The sequence below is a fragment of the Anticarsia gemmatalis genome, chromosome 9 (genome assembly GCF_050436995.1).
Source record: "Anticarsia gemmatalis isolate Benzon Research Colony breed Stoneville strain chromosome 9, ilAntGemm2 primary, whole genome shotgun sequence".
Lineage (NCBI taxonomy): Eukaryota > Metazoa > Arthropoda > Insecta > Lepidoptera > Erebidae > Anticarsia > Anticarsia gemmatalis.
Genome location: NC_134753.1, coordinates 130,616 through 145,849, shown reverse-complemented (window position 1 = coordinate 145,849; position 15,234 = coordinate 130,616). Strand labels below are relative to the sequence as shown.

General features: G+C 42.4%; 2 protein-coding genes across 5 annotated transcripts in view; one reads left to right on the top strand and one right to left on the bottom strand.

The window, feature by feature from the left end:
* LOC142975305 (protein nubbin-like) overlaps positions 1-15,234 on the top strand; it is a 171,995-nt gene that overhangs the window by 72,401 nt on the left and 84,360 nt on the right. The window lies entirely within an intron of this gene.
* Positions 1-15,234, bottom strand: part of LOC142975306 (uncharacterized) — a 71,534-nt gene that overhangs the window by 43,273 nt on the left and 13,027 nt on the right. The window contains exon 2 of one of the 2 annotated variants that reach the window (XM_076118078.1): positions 5,577-5,824. The exons of the other annotated variant lie outside the window; for it this stretch is intronic. Coding sequence (XP_075974193.1) covers positions 5,577-5,802 — 226 coding nt within the window. The 5' untranslated portion in view covers positions 5,803-5,824. The remainder of the gene's footprint in view (positions 1-5,576; positions 5,825-15,234) is intronic. 2 annotated transcript variants of the gene reach the window in all.

The window sequence follows — 15,234 nt, the reverse complement described above, 5'->3', positions numbered from 1 at the left end:
CACAGACCTGTCGCTCGGATCATTCTTAAAACAATAGTTGCGGAGATCAATATTAATTATGACGTGTGAGAGAGGGGTGGAGGGGTGGAGGGAACCGCAGATGATAAAGTTAGTATTTAGTTAAGACGGTTATGGGGAAGTTGGTAATCGCATCAGGTCGCGTCCATCGCGTCCATCGTCCACATCGCGCTGATTCACTCGACTCGCGCCAACTCGAAGCAAACTCACGCATTAGTCGAACTCACTGCTGCTCGTGGTAACACTCATTGCTATTGAATATTTATTGGTTCAGAAATTGTTTATTGGAATATTGTGTATTGGGTTTTCAAATTATCTTATAAGTTAACTTTATTGAGGCGGTCTACTTTCTGTTAATTGGTTTTTCTTTTCGTATAATACATTATTATGAGACATAACTTAAAAAGCGACGGTTTCTAAATATGTGACAAAAGCTTCAGTACTTGTAATCAGTTGACACATATGTACGTTTATTGTTATACTTGTGATCCCTGTGGCAAGTAGTACTGGAAGATTGACAATTGTCAATAAATTGAGATCATTGTGTTCTTCGAATCACACCTGACTTGAGTTATGATAATTAGCAACAAAAACCCATCATTGTCCAAACATTGTACACATTTAAACAACTGTGTACAGCGATGAGCCGTAATATGTGTATTAAATATCCTGACAAGTCCAAAAGATTGCATTTATGACAATGTAAATTTCATCTGCGAATGATTGGCGCCTAAGAATAATGCTGCTCTACCATAATTATGAATTGTTATCTAATCTTTTCAAGTTATTTCTTTATTAAGTTTAATTAATACCTACACTATTGTCACCAATGTATTAATACTGTTACTCTTGACTATACAAGTCAAGCAAAGTGTGTATTATATTCAGAATGCGTGTAGTTCTCTTTAAACGAGAAGTATTGGAAGTGAGCATCAATATTCATGGCGCAGAGTGCTCAATGAGTCAGAAAATCAACCGTTTAACGTCCAGCTACTGCTACCACTACCACTAGTGTAGTACCAGTAGTGTGACCACTGCCTTCGTAACACGTCTACACTGATTTCACGGGTCTATCCCACTAGTCCCGTTGAGTTGTCCCGTGACGGGACAACTGGCACTATTTTGTCCCAGTTGTCCCGTGGCGGGACAAGTGACACTGTTTTGGTGCCAGTTGTCCCGTTGCAGAAAAATCACGGGACTAATGGGACAGACGGAAGAGTCAAAACAACTGGTTCCACTGAGTTGTTGTGTGACAACAGGTACTTGGTACTTTGGTAAGATAGCAGATGATGAATTGTACGCTTATCTATGTTTACTTTAAATTCACAAAAAGTTTTTTTTACCATTTAGGCTTGTATAGTAAGCAAACTCGCAGAGGCCCTTTTAGACAGTTTTAGTATAACAAAGATGTAATGGGACACAATCCGGTAACTATCCCTGTGTACACTTTGAGTATTATTACTAAGATATAGGTTTAAATACCTTTGGTTTTACAATTTATCTACACAAGTATAGTGCATATTGCATTTGAGATATCTACCCTTGTTAAAATGTACTAGCTTGTATAACGTCTGCTATCTTACCAAAGTACCAAGTACCTGTTGTCACACAACAACTCAGTGGAACCAGTTGTTTTGACCCTTCCGTCTGTCCCATTAGTCCCGTGATTTTTCTGCAACGGGACAACTGGCACCAAAACAGTGTCACTTGTCCCGCCACGGGACAACTGGGACAAAATAGTGCCAGTGGTCCTGTCACGGGACAACTCAACGGGACTAGTGGGATAGACCCGATTTCACTTTGCGGCTTGTGGTCAAACAAACTGCATCCATGGCGCATTGGTTTATGTCACCACGCCGCTACTATTGCGCCGGAAGGTCGTGGGTTCGGTACCCACACGGGTCTGATTGTACTCTGTGTAAGTTGTTTGTAAAAGTGCCCGCGACACAAGAGCAATTCTTAGCGCATAGTTGTCTTTAAAAAGATAAAAAGGGAAGAACTTTTGTACCCGCTGTGGGCTCTATGTTCCATAATAATATGGTCATATGGTGTCATAAATCACAAAAAATTGCGTATAGATCGTATTTTTATATTTCGTTAGATCAACGTCGGCGCCATTAGCAAATCAATTAAGTGAGGGACGTTTATTATAATGAACCCCAGACTCAGGTAACGTACCGAATTAACGCCTGATACCTAATAGATGAGGTTGACTCAGACTTATTATAATGTGATAGAGATATCCTTTTACTTATGTTGATCCATTTTACTTTGCTGTATATTATTGTTGTATGTTGTAAGAAAATAATTCGTATCAAACATGATGCTCATAGGTCGGTGTCCTAATCAGAATACCGAGTGTAGGAGCCGCGTCGTGTCGTGTCGTGATACGTTCAACTTATAAGAGATATAATATACTGTAACTGATACTTAGCTCCGCTACAGCGCTGTACTTATGAATTTTCCAATTAAGTAAATGGTAACTGCTCTTATTGGAATAACAATTTTCGAGGAATATCGTGTGCATCGTGGGTCCGCGGCGGCGGCGGGAGATGCGCCCGTAATTCCAACTAAATTTATTAGAAAGCCGATCGCGCCCTTCTCCGCTCGCCAATTTACTAATCGTAACTCATCTGCGATAAGCGCGGGACGGCCGCACGGAGCCGCTCCGCGCCGCGCCGCGCCGCGCCGCGTCGAGCCGGGCCGCGTCGTACGGAGACGCGCATTATCGATAGCGCATCGTAGTAATAAGGAGCGAGATTGGAGCGCTTTAAATAATATCGGTAACGGCGATGACGGCCGTTCACCGCGCCGCCTCCGACCGCTCCGTGCGCACCACACCGACGTACAGACCCGCGCACTACTGCTACACAATACTATATCGTTACAAACTTGTACACTGCACTACACGTGCTTCCATCACTGGAAACTGCCAATAATTACGCACCACGAACACCTTGACTATCCATCCGATATTAAGGAAGTTGTTACCTAATCGAGAAGATAATACCACATTAACAATTAAAACGTAACAACTTTTCGAAGGACGAAAAATATATTTTTAACACTGTCAAATTGACGAATGCTTACATAAGAAGGAATTCGTGTGCGACACATTATAAATGATACTACAGACAAAATAAAAGTACTGAGATGTGAGATTGTAACAAATATCTCACTTAGTTAGCGGCGACTATCACTTAGCGCTGCCACAACAAGTCATATCCTTTGACGCGGCCCGCCACCGCGCACCACCGCGCGCCGCTCGCCGCCTGCGCCCGCGCATCTCGTGACAAATACACTCACTATGTCGCTGACACATCAACACTTATCAACATTTCCTTCCGTTCATACTTTCTCTACAAATCAGCCTAATTTACCCAGAAATTATAAATTTTATGCGTTATTCAGAAATTCTCTTTGTCCCTTAATTTATCGGTACAGATAATTTAATTTCACCCAGATTTTTATGTTACTTAAACGACGGAAACGTACATGATCAAATATCAAAAATGCAATTAAATACATAAAATAGAAGTGACTCGGAAATCGAATCTGAGACAGCGATCAGCACTGCACAGCGTTTGAAGCGTTACCTGTATCCTGTGATTGCGGAGTTAAGAGGGACTCATAGAGCGCGGGTTCAATCCAGGTAATTCACCCGCTGACGGACTCATTAAGGCTCCCCGCCCACTGCAGCGATACCGCGCCAGATACGCGCGATCTAGCCGCTACAGTACAATACTATCTTATAGTTAAATGCACAGATATTCACTACCGGTAAATTACTTATGTTGAAGGATATTTATAATTCTTCTTGCATGAGGTTTTCATTGAACTACGGTCAATTAAGTGACCACCTGTACTTCTACCTGCTTAAGTGTCGGAATAAATGGTGCTTACTTAAAAGCACATGCATTTCTGATGTCACATCGATTCTTGGGTGATGGTGACGTGGCTGGTGAGTGCGGTTCTCACGGCGCCACCGCCAATTGATCACCAAGCAATTATACAATTGCTGTATGTGCAGCACTCCTCCACCGCGCCGACACCGCGCCGCACCGCGCCGCGTCGTGTCGCGCCGACCATGGGAAGTTCCGACCTACACTTACGCACTAATTGCTGTGGGTTTTTGTCGGTCCGTCGTTCCCACTTTACGCGTCACAAAACCACTTATGAACTGATGCAACTCTCCCACAATGCCTATTATCTTAATCGCTGATCAAAACGTCAATTTAGCAGTTTCTTGCTGTTATATTGTAAGTGAATGTGATTGGCGAACCACCTACTTTCTAAACTGAGCTTCTGAAGTTATGCTTTCTACCGCCACCTTACTTCGTGAACAGTGAACCTGTAGGTACACTCACTGCTCACAGTCCTGACTCATCATGAATACATGTAACGGTGGAACATCTCCGCGGTGCATACTTATGGCCAATTTTCTTCTAATCCCAACGATAAATAACGACAGACAAAAAGGTCGGCGCCACACAGTTGTACGAAATTGTGGGTTGTGTTGTGTGTCCGCGGTATTGTTGCTGGTCGCTAGTGATTAATAAACGACGACTTACAGTTTAGACCCACAAATCACAATGAGGGCGAGCGGCGCCTGTGTGCGGCGCGCCTGTGTGCGTGTGTGTACGTGTGTGCGTGTGTGCGGGCGCTCGTACGCAAATTATTTAATTGCCGCCGCCGCTCTATGGTTATACGCCATAAATCTAGCGGAATCATCCGCGAATTATTCAAAGGAGCCGCCTCCATGATGCAGCGTCGTGTCGGCGGCGCCGGGCGCGCTAACTAGCCGCGCCAGCGCTCTACGCTGTCTCTAGCTAGAGCGGAGATATCGCACCCCATTGTTACGCAATTCGAGAACAAAGCTCTAGTTATTTGCGACACGTCGCGGTTGATTCATAGCGTTCGTTTGTCCTTCCTGCTGTGTCAGGTGATAGCGCTATCGAGGCGCGCGCGCACAATCGCGCTCTATCGTGCCATCTGCGTGAAATATTCCACCGTCGCCACAATGCTCTCCCCCGCCACGCCACTATAGCTTCACCGCTCGCAGCCCGTTATTGCGAGCGCCGTAGAGTTCACTCGGCGAGGTTCAACCTCTGCGTGTAGTGTGGTAGTGCAATAACGACCTGCGGCCGCGTAATTCACGCCACCGCGTTCATCATGCAAAGTGGCCGCACGTGTATCTGCGACCTGGAAGCGACTCTATCGCTTTGCGTTAGGGTCGATATTCGGTGTGCGAGGTAGAGATTTATGTCGCGGGGGAGTTTAGCGGAATTTGAATTTAGCGTTGGTGTGGTCGGTGTTGTCCTGCGCGGGCGCGCGGGCGGTGCCGCGCGGCGACAGATACGCATCGTCTTGTTAGCGCTATCTGATGGCCGCGGCTGTAATTGGCACCGAGCTGCGCGTGCGCACACACTCATACGAAATGAATTTTAAAAGCGTTTTATCAATATTTATTCTCTAAAAGCGTCATAATGGGCGCTTGTAACGCAACAGCGCGATAACTGCGAGACGCGGGGACGCCGCGCTATCTGCCACACACTTACCCCGTGTTAACTGTCTCCACGTGTTATCTGCTCGACGCTCGACGGAGCTTAGTGAGCGGTGCTGGCAGTGCGCAGTGCTGGCACACGACACGTCGCCGCTCAGCTGTGCATTGTGCGGCTGACGGCCGGCACAGAGTGTAGAGACGATTTGTCTTACATCAGCGTCGATGAAACATGCCCAACACACGACACGAGGTAGTCGCGCGAGGTGTCCCACTATTTGCATACAATGCGCGTGCGCCGGTGTCCTGCAATATTGTTGAGTTTCACGTAATTGTGCGCAACTGTCGCACTGAAGGCTCTACCTGCTCTACTACCGTAATACATTACAGCTGACTATATGTCAGACGGATTTATGACTTCGAAGCAATGATAGTACTGCAATAAATAAACTGTTCACTTATGTTAGTCAGCATTGTAATAGGAAGATGAAATGATTTCATAAACATACGAGAATGTAGCATGTACAGTTAGTTTGGCATTAAGCAGCGCATCGTAAAGTGTAGACTCCTAAATGTCATTGAGTATTGAGCGGGCGGTGTTTACACGGCGGCGGCGACAGGTGGCGCTGTGTCGACGCACGTCACACCAACACTCGCTGCTCGCTAATGAGCGTGGTATTTCACTTATCATATATTTATTTCCATTGAGTTTTGTTGAAACATGGACGATTGACCTTGTGATAGTGTACTCTTGTACAGCTATCATTGTGTCTCTATAGGTCAGTGTTGTTGTGACTGACGATACAAACATCGTCGGGTACCGTTGTTGTGCTCTTTTTATACATGTGCTGGAATAGGAATTAATGTTTGTGCTATTTGTTTTCTTTGTATGTTGTCTTACTGTAGAATTATTTCATTGATCATTGGCGAAGTATCGTTCAGATCCTTAAACTTGTACCATACCTGGTCGAAATCACAGAAGATCCGTTGATGCATGAAATAATATGAATGTCTTGCAGAACTTTAAGGTATGATTTAAGAAATGGAAAATAAAGACTGTAGCTCGGGCTTTGTCTAAGTGCTAGTAATATGATATTTACAGCAAAACGTTTATTTGTGTGAGCCAGGAGCGTGTTGATTACATAAACGTTGGCTAAACAAGCTACTTCGAAACAATGACTTGTCAAAATATTGTGAGCAACAATCATGCGCATATTCCTTGGACGAAAATAGCCGGTGACGTCACGGCCAGTCGACAGCTAATCCGAATTAATTCCGACAGATAAAAAAAGCGTGCGGTGTCGCCCATTGATGCGCAGGAGCATACAATTGTGAAAGATGCCGACAATTGGCGCCGAGCACCAGCGAAGATGTGGGTAATTAGAACACCATGACACGATACATGCTACTATTAATTTCACAAAGGAAGCCAGGAAATGAAGATGGATGAGATGCGCTAGATACACAATGTTCGCGATCGTGTGTGAAGGACGATCACTGCTCAAGTGTACTGTTGTCACGTGAACTGATGCTGATTGAATATGATAACGGTTTGTTAGAAGAGAGTCATAGGTTCAAGATGACCGATCAGCGTGCTTTTGATGAACTTAGTCTGGATCAGTTTCACCTAGATATGGGAAGATATTTTTGATAGGAACCTTATCATTGTAACGCAGGATCAAGACAGAGACAGGTGAAGAGAGAAAGAATACAACTTTTTGCCGTGGCAAATACACCAAAAAAAAAAAGAACTTGGGAGAGAAAATAAATCATAATTTGTCTAATTTTTATTTTATACTTCTGTTTCCTTTGAAGGCAATATGTTTAACTGTATAAAGATCTTACCATTGACGCCGCAATTTTAATGAAACAACAGCTACTTCAAGGAATGGGAATGAGTCGATTGTGTAATAAGTTGTGAATAGTTGTGATGCAAATGTCGCGATTACTTGCGATGTCGGTCTGTCGGCTGATCGGCTGATATCTGCCGTAATGAATAATTATAGCCATTGTATTGTCTGCGCTGATTGATTGCAGCAAAACATTTAGCGCTGTCTCAGTAGACGATTAACTTACATTGTAACTCCTTGACCTCCGCCAACACGGTCACTCATTTGCATGCTACTGATGCTGAGCTCTTTGTGCGGATACTCGTTGTTTAATCATCGATGACAATAGGTACTAGTAACATATCGCGGTTTCTGTACCGCGATTCTAACGAAAGTTTAATATTTAAAATGTCCTGCGAAAATAGTTCCTATCGCGCCCTGTAGGGGCGATGATCAGATTTGCAAACAAAATTTTCGATAGTGGTTGCAATCGAGCTACTGTTATCCTTTCCTGGAGTAACCTATTAATAAAATTAGGGCCTATGTTCTAGGGTCTCCATTAAACAGTGCTGCAGAACATAATATAGACTACATATTTGATCATAGTATAATGTAAAAATATTTTACACAAATCATGTATATTATTTGTTTATTTTTAAAGCTTTATAAAAAGCGTTGGACTCCTATTTCATAAATCATTTATACAAATGAACTGCAAGATAAAAAGTGTTTCGTTATTTGTCACTCGTAGTTGACAAGTTAAGTGAAAGTGGCCATGTCATCGAGGTATTAATGTTAATGACCAATTAAATGAGTGTCAAGTTCAATGTCGCCGCGACACTGTTGCGTCGTGCGTGTTGTATCAACTACTAGCGACCGACTGTATGAACATTGAACAGTGTGGAGTGTGTCGAGCGTGTGTGTTGCGTGTGTGCTGCGTGTGCGGGGCGTGGGCGCGGCGGGTCGCGTGATCGAGACAATCAAACGACGCCGTTTGGAGATTGTCTCCTGCTTGTGTGTGTATCCGGGAAAAAGTTACATTCATATGAATATGACGCGATGATCTGGCAGTGTTTAAAGAATTGCAGAATATTGCAAACAAAGAAATTACGCCTTTATCTTATAAATAGAAAACATGAAACCTTTTTTTTACGTTTTACTTCTGCCTATAAAGCAAAGCAGGTAAAAGTCTCTAGGTTTTGGTATAGTTCTATCAGCAGAATATCACTATAACACATACCCTTTTAGCAATTAGCTACAAGTCCAATTAAACAGTACCTACACAAGACCTTCTTGCTTTTAGTCTAATCAAGAATTTACTAAAAAACATGGTAACGCAAATTAAACTTTAGCTTCTTAAAGAAGAATTGTTTACATTACACTACAATTATGTTGATCCAATGAAGATGTTCTATAACATGCACTTTGTTAATCAGTAGGTCCACTATCATGATGCTCTGATAACTAGTTATCTTCGTCTCCCGATCTCGCTCGCGTTCAGAGTACTTGTGAGTGCTTGTGAGGGAGTGCAACATTGTTGCAGTGACGACGTGGAGCGGTGCGTGAGGTAATGAGGGGCTCAGGATATTACTCATTCAAGGAAGACTATTACGTCACATTGTATTTGATATTAGGTTTAGTGATAAGCAATTGCAGTTATATGATTAAAGTATTGGTCTATTGACAAGTTGCGATGGTGTAATAGAATCAAAAACTTAAAAAAGGCACTCGAATAGACAACCTCCTCCATTTTTAAAGTCGGTTAAAAAATTATACCGAATTATATGTTAGTTACTGCTCGAGTTCTCCATGAGTTTCTTATCACTTGACAAACTTTTCTGAATGTGTGAAGAAAATTATTAAATAATTTGCAGAATAAATATAAGCAGCTAGAGAATTTTGCTATCAGATAAAGAGGTAATCAAACTGCGTTACTATGTCTGTCTCTTTTTCTCAAACAACAAAAACAAAAAGACAAGACTAGTTTCTCTTGGTTAATTAAAATGTTTTTGACATTTTCAACCCATCATTACCATTGGCCCACAATGCACATTAGCAAACAAAATGGATGCTTATACCTTTAAATGTGGTCGTCGCTCAAAATAGTTGTAGAGTCGCGTGTCATATGCTGATCAATGAGAAACATTTGCGAGTAGACAGATGCGCATGAAATCGTCGGTAATGGCATGCGCCCGCGCCACCACATCTGCCTGCCTCTCTGCCTACCCCCGCGTCATTAACGAGCGGCTAATCTCTCGCTATTACGACTTTATCATTCAATTAGTTTTATGTCAGAGATATCTGCACTCGTAAAATATACGTTAAAACGTTTTAGCCAATGCAACTACAGTTTTTTTTTGTACAGGTAAAGTTGTGCGTGACAGAAGGTTTGGTAGTTAAATATAAATGAAGCAATTTAGTTTATTTCTTAATTAGTTACTTCTGTAGCACGATACTCTACAATTAGAACCATCGAGTATCGAGAATTTGACATTTAAAATGTAGTTGACAACAGCCGCGCGTATCAATCTCTGAGGTTAAGCTACCCTTGCCGAGGTTGTTTAGTGGATGGGTGACCATCTTATACATATGTTCCTCCGAGTTCCTCCGTGTTTTGGAAGGCACGTTAAACCCCGGCTTTCATTATAAGTACAGGTTTAACTGTACAATAGTACTATTAAAGAAACTCTGAAATATAAAAAATATCTTGTTTAGTATGAGATGTAACAAGTAATGTCTGTTTATTCAGTGATCTCATCTCATATACGTTGAGACGCAGGCTGCGGCACTGAGCCGCGGGCGAGCCGCGCCGCGCTGCTACCGTCTGCGGCCGGCATACTGTACACACTGGAGATTATCAGAACTTCTGAATAACGATCCCATTGCACCAGTTTTTGTTTAAACATATTTGATAACAAGTATTTTGGCCTCTTTATTTATCTTACCATGAAAGTTACACAACTTTGATAAAACTGGGATTAAACTTTTCTTTACCAGTCAAAGAAAGTATATTCTATAGAGTCACAAGGCGTTTCACTATAATTTCAGTTCTACCTGTGGCGAAGAGGATTTAAACTCTCTTGGAATCGTCTTCTTGAGAACCTTTTTTAATGACCAAAAAGATTGTCAGTCCCTTATTGATTTATTATTAACTTTAACTCTTGTGAAGGCAAACCATAGCAAACAGAGAAACATGAATCTATTCAATATTTCTTGTATATTTGCAAAAAAAAATGCTGAATAATTTCGTATCAAGGATATGTTCTTGCAATAGATTAAGACATAAATTATTTGGAATACTAGATAAAATATGGTTCATCACTGAAGTGTAACATGAAAGAGGCCGCTATTGCCGTTATTGTGGCACCACTTGTGAAGTTCGCAGGTTAAGTGATAATGGCCGCTGTACATTGCACGTTCGGTACGTACCGGCCGTACTGGCACATGTCATGTCCGGCCTATTCCGGTGTCCGATACATCGCTATTAAAACGTACGAGCAATTTGTCAAGTAATTGTTACTAGCGCAAATTTAAAAGACGTTATAGTTCCTCAGTTTCATTCAAGCTTGTTGGGGTCAAGGCGATATCATTGGGTTCAACTTACAATCTAACACATCCACTTGGAAAGAATACTTTTTCCGTTTTTAACTGATCCCAAGAGAAAATGTGGTCTATCACTAAACTTGTCTCAATAGAGCCTCTCATTAAAGCCTAACGCTATCGTCACTGAGTGCAGTGTGACGTGTTGGTGGTGGTCGTGTCACGCTGACTTATTATTGCACAGTTCGGTCGAAGCGCCGTGCACGTGGAGCGCTCATTAAAAACAATAACGGATTCGACATTAAGCCATAATTAGTGGCTCACAACGACTGCTCGTCGTCTCTACTCGAACTGTTTGTCTCTGTTTATAAACGTGCATGTCTTTCTATGAGCGTGTGTGTGTGAGGCGACCTTTCCCTAAAACACACATTAACATCAATAATATGAAAGGGCAAGCGCCGTCTGCGGCGGCGCCATACGTTCAACGCCTTATTATGTCTCACTCTCACGATAATATTCACCAAATTGACGCGTTTATAGAGAGTTGCAAATTATAAAGTTTACTTTATATGCAGCCGTGTGTATAATACAGAGATAATGCATTTACCGCCGCTAATAACGTGAAAGAAATAAAGTGAAATCTGTTCTCGATATGGCCACAGATAATGAACATTATGAAGACATGCGTTACTCATTACCATTGCGCATAATTCGCGCTCGCCTGCATAATCCGTCCACTTAGTGCCGGCGAGTGTGACGCGCGCCTCAGTGTGTGTGTGTGTGCACTGCGCGTGCGCACTGCAAACGTTTACGAGCGCGCATATCGCGCAGATTTGAATACCCCCTCGTCTGCGGGGTAATGTGCGCGGGGCGGGCGGTGCCGGGGTAATTGGCAGCCTGGCGCAGGTGCCTTCGCTTCGATCATTAATTTTGATCTGCGGAAATTAACTGCATTAAAAATTCAAATTTGAATGCGAATGAAACTTGTGATGGAGAAATGGTTTGTTTACGATTGTTTACATAAGAGCGAGCGGTGTGTCGCGTCGAGTCACGTGACTGCTGAGCGATTGTTCGTATGTTAACGACGCGGTAAAAAGCAGATGAACAGCGAAACACTTTTAATGACGCCTCACCTCCCGGGTTAGGGCTGCCAGTGTACAGTGGCTACATTAGAAAGCACTGAAGAAATAATGGTCTTCCTCTTCGTCGAAGTTTATCACGAGCGTCGTCTTCTCCCTTACCATCCTAACAGTCACCATCACATGGTGTTTACCCACTCGAAGCTTTGCAACTAATTTGTAAAAAACATTGTCACCAAGTTTAAATGCTCAGACCATGTTAAAATTTGTTATATCAGCAATTCAAGTATAAAATATTTGGCATTACATCAAAGTAAGTTTTCAGTCATGGATTGGCGGGCTCCTAAATCATACATAGGGTGTTGAAATTGATTAGAATTATGTTTTGCCCAACAAGAATCAGGGCAAAGGAACCAGACAGTGGCATTAGCAGCCCTACGGTCCTGCAGCCGGGCGCTGACAAAAACCGAAACATTCACGGAAATTACCGACAGTTAATGCAAACGCTCCCGTTTTGTCGCGTCTCACACCGTCACACACACACACACACACACAGACACACGGCACACAGACACACGGCACACCATCACACCGTCACTCAGTTAATGGCGCAGACGTGCGATATCCACAGTTTTTGTCTAATTACCCCGATCCTTACCGGTGTGAGACCATTTGGAATCGTGTGAACACTTTTTGACAATGTCACTACACCATTTAGGAGGCTCCTCGACCTGTTTTAATTTAGTTGGTAATACGTGCTGCATATTTGAAACTAGCTGACCCGCGCAACTTCGCTTGCGTCACATAAGAGAATGTGTCAATTTTTTCCCCGTTTTTGTAACATTTTTTATTGCTGCTTTGCTCCTCTTGGTCGTACCGTGATGATATATAGCCTATAACCTTCCTCGATAAATGGTCTATCTAACACTGAAAGAATTTTTCAAATCGGACCAGTAGTTCCTGAGATTAGCGCGTTCAAACAAACAAACAAACAAACAAACAAACAAACAATCAAACAAACTCTTCAGCTTTATAATATTAGTATAGATTAAATCGACCATACATATTCGTATAATTATTGTTTTACGATATATTTTTGTCTGAAGCTCCTTTAATTTGATTCAATAAATCGTTATCATCATCGCCAACGAACAATTTATTGCTACTGTGTTGATTGGCATAATACTCGTAAAGAAATCAGAGTTCCTAAGTACGAAACTTACAACATTCATAGAAGTGAATGAGGTGAAAAGAGGTGCTTAGAGAAAAACTGAGCAGCTCGAATATTCGATACACTTGCATATTATTATGACCTCATTCTTGATATTCTCTCATAAATTCCCAGCCTCTTTATCTCCGTCACTTTCCCTGCGCGTGCTCGCGTTATCAGCACATGAATATTCATTCTCACGGTCCCGTTGCGACGCGGTACGATACGACACGATACGACGCGGTACGACACGACGCGAGATCTCTTCTGCAGGTGACGTGGGAACAACACTATCTTGACTATATCTTTCTGCTACTACCGTCAAGGTCTCGTTATGCTGTATCCACATGAGCCGACGAATAAGGCTATACCTACAAAGAATAACGTTATGGACAATTATTATTCTGATTGAATTAAAAGGGCAACTGTCTTATGTAAATTAAATTGAGACTGGATTTTGCGACTCGTACACACGACAGCCGGCACCATCTAGTATCTAGAGTTTGACATTTAAAATGTACTGAAAAAATAGTTCTTGCGCCGTCCGCTAGAAGCGCTGATTAGATTTTCATACAAAATTTTTCGACAGCTAGCCGGTTGTCGTTGGCCGATAGTGGTATCCCGCTACAAATGTCTAAAATGTGTTGACGATACAGTATCAAATTAGCCGTATTTCCTTCTACCATCACTGGTGAACACTTTTGGTTGTTTTAACATTCGTCAAATCATCAAAACGGAGCAAACATTCGTTTCCCTTCGGCAGGTGTATGTGTACTCAGCATCAGTACTGTAGATGGTGTGGCGATAGTCTCACACACGTACCACACGTGTCAACGTCTACCGCGTGTGATGAGTCCAGTGAGATGACACACTAAACTGCACGTATGCATGTTAAGTGAGATTCATGCGTTCATCATGCTTATGATATGTATACTATGGGAAATAAACGAAAACTCACACCACTCTTAGTACAACTGAGGTCATCCACTCATTGTCGCTCTACTGCTGAATAAAGTTGAAGTCTGACTGAGTCAGTTACGCCAAATTTCTTCTCGCCACCTGATTAAAACATAATTAAATAACACTGATGCATATTAGACACTCACTACACGGTCAATACAAGTGAAGAAAAGTCCATAAGCATCCGACTGACATCCATTTTGAAAGCCAAATAGTTGGATATTCGTGTCGTGTGATATCGGCGATGATCGATAAAGCGCGCATAGTTAGCGTGTAGCAGCCAGCAGCCAGCAGGTAACAGTGTAGTGTGTAGGTATTGTGCTCGGTGGTTGATACGTGATAACGTTATCTAGCGCATGACTCATTTTTGGGAGAGCACTAAATTATGAGCCGGCGCGTGATTTATGTGCGCGCGCGCCGATACCGCCCGAACGACCCCACCGACTGGCATACACACACCTAATGCAGAAGGTTCACTGCTATTTGTCCGCAGGATACAGAGACAGAGACTTGCAGGCAAGTAAAGAGCTTTATTGAATAAGTACTTAGTAAGTAGAACTTACTAAGAAAAAGTCTGAAGTTCTCTTTACTGTTAATTAGTCACCTCTAGAAGTAAATTGCTTTAGTTTCATCATCAAACCACTGTATTTGCCTAGTTTTCCACAGTTCTTGAAAATGAAATTGATATTGTCACGGCATCGGCATTTTGGCAGTTTCTAATCTTCAATAGTAGGACGACAATTAATCCTTGGAGTTTCTCTGCAGGAAATACAAACACAAATAGATGGTACTACTGCAGCATCGTTGTCTGTTTGTATGTAGAGATCCTGGGTGCTCGATATGATATAATTAAAACGCTCGGCAGAGCACGAGCGCGCGAAATATTACCATACACCGAGTGTATCGGCGCGCGCGCATCGAACATCGCACACCACACACACAGACACACAGACACACAGACACACAAACACACAAACACGCTTCATACACTACCCAAATTACAACCTATATTAGCCTCAATATTTATTTTAAAAAGAAACAGTGTGGTTCATCAATAAATCAATATCTGCTGTTCGTTTAAGATATAATTACGCTGGA